The 7,036-nt window shown below is 46.0% G+C and overlaps 1 protein-coding gene across 1 annotated transcript; it reads left to right on the top strand.

The window, feature by feature from the left end:
* Positions 1-5,716, top strand: LOC146025939 (myb-related transcription factor, partner of profilin-like). Its single transcript, XM_083156162.1, has 2 exons — positions 1-4,656; positions 4,948-5,716. The coding sequence occupies exon 1, from the start codon at positions 3,437-3,439 to the stop codon at positions 4,166-4,168; it is 732 nt and encodes a 243-aa protein (XP_083012288.1). The 5' UTR covers positions 1-3,436; the 3' UTR covers positions 4,169-4,656; positions 4,948-5,716.
* The last annotated feature ends 1,320 nt before the right edge of the window (positions 5,717-7,036 follow it).

Genomic DNA, 7,036 nt, shown 5'->3' with positions numbered 1-7,036 from the left:
CAGATTATTAATGAAAGTAGAAACAAGTAAATTATCATTATGCAGAAGCGGCAGACCTGCTTCCTTGGTTCAACACTTCTTGAATCTTTTCCAGAAATTTGTCACTGTTTCTGTTTACATGAAACTGCAATAGGCAGCGATGTTCAGTGTTAGGGAGAGAGAGACCAATACTGCAGCTTCCCCCTCAAACCCCCCTCTTCCAGCAAAGACACAGAAGCCTAGCAGGAATCCGCCGTACACCCTGAGAGCTCAACAGAAAATAGATCTTTCAAAGCTGAACTGGTGTACGGTGATTTCATTCCACATGTCAGTTATCTCCTGTGCTTTGTTAAGGGGATAGTCTGCAGCTGTTTACTATATTGCAGGGATCGGGGTATTAATACTGGGGACTTGATTCCAGTCCCATCTATTATATTGTCCACCTCATGGATTAACAAGGTAATAATTTGTGGGCAACATATTCCTTACATATTTCACTAGGTAATGGGGGTGGATAGACTGTTTTATTCTTACTATTATTTCCACCCATGTCGGGGTATGATTGTGTATCAATGTATTTTTTAATAACGTCTGTGCGCAGATGGCAGCCTAATACAAGGACTGCCTCTACAACAGTACCGTTAGACAGGGACGTGAGTGTAGATTTGAACCTTATAAGTTCACTATTGGCAGATACTATCGTCTCTTTCAGGGTTATGGTACCAGAGTACTATACTACACTGGCAATCTAAACAAGTTCCTATTTGTGGTGTTCTAGGATGTGACATATATGACTATAATATGAGAGCGTGAAAAATTCAAAGTTTACAGACTAGGGGCGCTGTCACAGAAAGGCAGGTACACCTATAGCGGCAATCTGCGAGAGTTAGTCTTTGTCTGTTCACTTTTAGAATTATGTATTCACTTTAGACATCTCATAAAATTTTTAAATGTATAATGATTTTGTTAGTGGAAACCACAGACTGTCTACGTGACAGTGGATAGAGTCCAGTGGTTTTGTTGCTGAGAACTGTATGTGAAGCCTCACTTTGCGTTACTCCGAGAAGGAGAGCATAAAGACCGCAAATCTGTTGGCATACAGTAGTCAGATTAGACAAATGGTGAAGTTATTGTGCGTGAACTTACCAGCCGCACGGTTTACAAGGAAATACAGATATCACGAGTGTGTATACTCACCAATCACACAGGGATATTGAATGAAAGAAAAACTTATACTTTAAGACAATACAATAAAGACAATTGGCCAATAAAGAATGGGCGTTCAAAGTGAGGTACTATTTAGACTAAAGACCCCAGGTCTCCTTCGTACTCCAAGTACGGCATCTGATCCCAGATCAGGTTATGTGCACAAAAATAGACTAAAGACCCCAGGTCTCCTTCGTACTCCAAGTACGGCATCTGATCCCAGATCAGGTTATGTGCACAAAAATAGAAGACTTTAACTTCTATGATAGAAGACTCTAACTTCTATATAAGACATTCAACATACCCCAGGCATGGTGTCACAGGTTCAGGATCGAGTATGTCCGTAACCTCACAGCGGATTCTGGGTAGACTTTTATAGTCTCATGACATCCGTGTAGGAATGGACCTCGCATCCCGCGGCAGAGCCCCCACTTGAAGAGAATCGATCATACGCCGATGTATCGATTGTCTGATCTATTAATTACCTTATTTGACCTCAGTGTGAAGACCCCTTAGAGCTCCGTGAGAGTGTAACCTCATATGATATGACCAGTAACGATGACCACAGACACAAGGTTAACTCTGATTTAATTATGACAAAACAACATATTTATACACAACATATGGCGCTTGGTTCAATTACATGATTGGTTAATATTTGGTGCAGAGGTAGGAAAATAACAGCGTCTATTGTGGGGTGGCTTATACGTCGCCTTGTAGGGGAGTATGTAGCAAAGTTATGAGAACTCACAGAATGTTCAGTTTCTGAGGAAAGTTACAGAGTACGGGATAGCGAGCGAGTACTGGAAACAAGCCAGAACATAGATAAGCAGGCACAGAAATTATAAGACACAGAAACAAGATGGCTGATTAACCCTTCACATACATACATCCATATGTCCCCAAAATGACATCCATACATGTATCCCAAGATATTAATAATATTGTACATACCACTGGCGCTGGGTGGAGGGCCTGCCAGCAGCAGCATTAGGGAGTCCAGCAGCAGGTGTTTGCAGGGGCCAGCTTAATTGTCCCCTGGCAGAGAAGAGGCAGCAGCTCCGGCCCCAGGAACCCATGCTTGTTCTCAGTCAGGCTCGGCTCAGCAGTCAGCACTGACTGGAGGGAGGAGGCGGGGCTCAGAACTGCAGCGTGGAAAGTGAAAGTAAAGTCACTTCCTCTGCTGCTGCTGCCCTTGTAAGCCCTGGCTCCTGAGTCCCGTCCAGCAGCAGCTGCTGCTTTCATTACAGCCGGCGCTGCTGCTTGTCATCCCACCCTGCACACTAGTTAGTACGCTGGGCGCCCACCGCAGTTGGCTCCCCCAAGCAGCTGCGGGGGCTGCCTTTATTGTAGCTACGCCCCTGTCTGCACTGTTAATCAGCTCTGTCCCAGGAGCCCTGCTAACACCTGCAATAGGGGAAAGGACAGCTCCTGCCTGGTACTGCTAAGCCTGCGCTGCAGCAAGCCAAAGTAAACTTACTGCTGCTGCTGCTGCTGCTTGACTGTGAGATGGGCTGCAGACGGCTGAATCTTGTGAGTCTGACCTGACCAGCCAGCCATTGTAACACCTTTCTTTAAGGGAAGGGGGGCACCAAATTTCAACTTGCCTTCTGGAATAAACTATGCCTCTGAACAAATGATATGTATTCTGTTTCCACCTGTAAACACATGGGGTGACATTCTATGGGCTGAGAGAAAAGCGCATATATTTTTCGCACTCCACATCGCCGCTCTTCGCACTTTCTGAATTCGCATTTTTTAGTCATAATTCGCATATTTAATGGGATGCGCATTAGAGGATAAAAAGTGCGATGTAGTGTGATTTGCGGCAAATTGATGCGAAATTATGTCACTAAAAAGTGCGATTTCTTCGCCGGTCATGTGCGCATTTTAGACCAACCGGAGTGCGATTTACAAGACTGTCTCCACATGACAAATAACCCCCTAACCTATTGGGTCACCTAGGTCCCCTCCATTGTGCATCACACACCCTATATAAAGGGGCATTGGCGTCATTTCACTCTTTGATAGGAAGTAAGGAGCATGGAGAGGAAGAGGTGTTGGTGGCAGAGTGAGGAGTGGCAGAGGGGCCAGTGGCAGAGGGAGCAGTGGCAGTGTGACCAGAGGAAGAGGGGCCAGTGGCAGAGGGAGCAGTGGCAGCAGCCAGGCAAGAGGAGCCAGTGAGAGAGGCAGCAGAGGACTGCTGAGGTCGACCCCCATTACAGGGAGTGGCAGCAGTGTGGCAGCCACCATGGCCACTGCAAGGGCAGCCCCAGACCAGGCCCTGGCGGACCAGGCCCAGCAGGAGGAGGTGGAGGATCCGCTGGCATCCCCATCCTATAGCCAGGACCTTGCCCATACCCCACAGCAGCTGCAGGAGGGCCATATGTCCGAGATGGAGGAAGATGGAGGTGAGGAGGAGGAAGAGACTGGCATGGAGGAGGATTTTGACATGCATGTGGAAGATATAGAGGATGAGGAGGAGGGTGAAGCTGGCCGCACCAAAAGTGGAAGAAAGGTCCGATTCAGCTATGAGGAGAATGTGGCGCTTGTCCGGGCCATCATACCCCTGTATGACCGCTTACTGGGGAAAAACCAGCACAAGACTACCTCACATCGTAAACGTGGTATGTGGAAGGACATCACCCAGGCGGTCAACGCTGTCAGTCACCGCAAGAGGCTAAGCAAAAACGTTAAAAAGCGGTTTAACGACATCAAGCGGCAGCTGAAAAAGAAAATGGCCAAGGAGATGGAGGAGGCCACCAAGACTGGCGGAGGAAGCCCCACCACAATAACCTACACATCATATGAGGTGAAGCTCCAAAGAATTATCCCCCCTGAGGTCCTGCCTGGGATGCACATTGCGGATACCGATAGGCCGGCAAGCCCACCCCAAGCTGGTAAGTGTCACCACATGCAATATGAAACATACATGCCAATGTATTTAAACTGCAATGTTATTTTGTATTGTTATACTAATTAATGTGGTGCTGTGGAACTACATAGCCCAGCAAGGTCTGTCAATGGCAATAGTTTAAACCTACTTTAAAAATGATCAGAATGCTGGGCCTTGTAGTTCCACAACTGCACATCTATTGTTCCACACTGTAACATTTTTTCTACCAGCTTTATATGTATGTGGGCCAAAAAGATTGGTGTACTGGTGGTTTAGCAGTCACGCCTACATACCACAGATTTGCCAACAGTTGTAATGTGTCAAGCAGTGTTTTAATTTTTTTGCCTGACTACAGGTGCAAAACATCAATGTAAAAATATGAATAGTAAATAATATAGCCCTAAACCAAAGGTAAATTTGTCCATTATTGTAATTTATTTGATGATTTTGCACAAAAGCATCTCCATTGCTCGGTACATAAAGTCTGCCGATCTTTCCTTTCACAGATTGTCCGTCCCGAAGTGATCAAGCATCCAAGAGAAGAAGCTCCCATGGTGCCGCATCTGTGGAAGCAGGTAAATGTTCAACCCACAGGCCATTACACATACAGTACACACACCCATGTCACATCAAATAATAAATCACATTACAGTCATCTCCAGCTGCTACATTGCAACGGACATGAATGTAATGTGGCCTAGCCATGTCAATGAAGATTATTGTCAATGTTTCATGCAGGATCGGGGTCCATTTGTAAGTACATAGTACCCCTAGGTATGGGCGTCTACCATCTCAGACCCTTTCCAAAACAGTACTGATGACAGAAAGGACAATATATGCATCTGTACTTACCTCTGTATCCACAGGTACTGTACAACTAGGACAACAATCCACAGAATCCTCTGATATGCCGGAGGATGACCTAGAGATAATTCTGGAACCAGTGGACACATTTGCTGCCGAGGAGGAAATAAACACATCATCACAGAGTGATCTGCCACCAAGTGGGGTGACTCCAAACCCACCCCCACCAAGAAATACTCCCCCTACAGCTGCTTCTGCTGCCCAAGTAGCTACCTCCTTGGTACATTTCAAGGACAAACAACTAGAATTTATGGCCTCCCAAAGTCTGGAAATGGGCAACATTAAGGGGTACATGCATGACACCTTTCTACAGTTGAGAAAATTGTCTAGGAGTGTACGGGTTGGTGTAGGCACTCAGGTGCGTATGGCAAATAGCATAGACACCCGTCTGGCTGAAATTAGTTCTGCTGTAAGGGAGCAGAATATCCATATTGGCAGCCTTGCACAAAGTATTCATTCAATTAGTCAATCGTGTACTGCGCAGACCAATGCGTTGATCGCTATGCAGGCACAAATCCATCAAATGGAGGTGTCAGGTGTCATAGGTGCAACTACATCTACAATTAGTAGTGTATCTAGCACACCAGTAAGTGGCTCACCAACTTCCCCACCCCGTCGGAGTATTAGAACCCGGGATGGCGTGTGCGCAGGGTCAAGAGGTGGTAGTGCACGGCCTGATAGAGGAAGAAAATAATTATTGTCCTTTAATTAAATTGATAATGCATGTACTATGCTTGCATTTTTGTGACATTAATACACATTTCTATTGTTTGCGACTGCCAAATGCAGGTTATGTATGACATAATATACTGTAGTAAAAATGTCACAACGCATACCATTTTGTCTGTGTGTTATTCTTCAAACATTTGTTGTGTGATCTGTTCCATAATGTAATGATATATGGGCAAGTTATTGGTGGAAGATGCTGTTGTCTCAAATCTGGTCGAGGTTGTGGAACTACATATTTCAGCAAGCTGTGGCAGTTATGTTTTGAGCTGTCATGCTTACAGTGTGTCAGGGCATGCTGGGACATGTAGTTCCACAACAACAGGTGAGCCATAGTTGATTGCACAAAAATCACATACATGTTGTGAATATACTTACAAGGTTTTTTACAGCAAGGGATAGGTCTGCACCACCAACTGTACCCTTGGACTGTGTCTATTGGGCTAAATGTGGGGGCAAAAAGAAAAGTAGAAAAGTATTGCCTGATGATGTCTGTACGCACCAGATTCCCCCTCTGCGTACCCCTCACTACCCAAGGTGTGGTAGGTTGGGCTTCCTGCAAGACTGCTGCATGATCCTCCTCCACATAGGCTGGTTGGTATAGGGCTATGTTGTGTAACATGCAGCAAGCCTGGACGATCATCACTACTTTTGCAGGGTGGTAAAGCAGCAAACCAGATGACCGGTCCAAACACCGGAATCTACTTTTCAACACTCCAAACGTACGCTCCACCATATTGCGGGTTGCAATATGGGCTTCATTATGTGTGTGCAGTCTATAGCTCCCAGCACGTGAGGGAATGCTGAGAGTCTATAGAAAGCAACCTTGTGGTCCTGCCACTCTGACTCAGAACTGGGGAATCTGATGTATGTCCGCCACAACTTCTTAAAAGCAAGTAACACTTGAGTAAAATGCTTTGAGAAAGTGGCTTGTGATACCCCCAAGGACCATGAGGTCACGGACTGAGTGGAGCCAGTGGCCAAATAGTAGAGGGTACACATTAATTTCTGCTGCCCAGACACTGCATAGTTGCCCCCCCCCCCCCAAAAGGGTCCAAATCATCTCTCACCTGCTCATATAAGTTCAACAAGTTATTGCGGTTTAGCCTAAACATCCCCACAACCTGTTGATCCGAGAGGGAGTCCAGGTACAGCCTAGCATGATACATACGTGGGGTACGCACTATTTGGGCTGATACCTGGTTCTGGTGCGCAGCTTCCTCCCTCCTGCCCAGCTCCTCCAAATGGGCCAAATCCAAAACGAGCAACTCAAATCCACTCTGCACAATCTCCATGTCTCAAACCCTCACAGGTGTCCTTAATGATGTGGGGGTATATGTAGAAGTGTTTGTGAGTAAAATTAAG

Source organism: Crinia signifera, chromosome 8 (assembly GCF_055691185.1).
Source record: "Crinia signifera chromosome 8, ASM5569118v1, whole genome shotgun sequence".
NCBI lineage: Eukaryota > Metazoa > Chordata > Amphibia > Anura > Myobatrachidae > Crinia > Crinia signifera.
The sequence above is the reverse complement of the archived record's forward strand: the minus strand, read 5'-3'. Positions and strand labels throughout refer to the sequence as shown.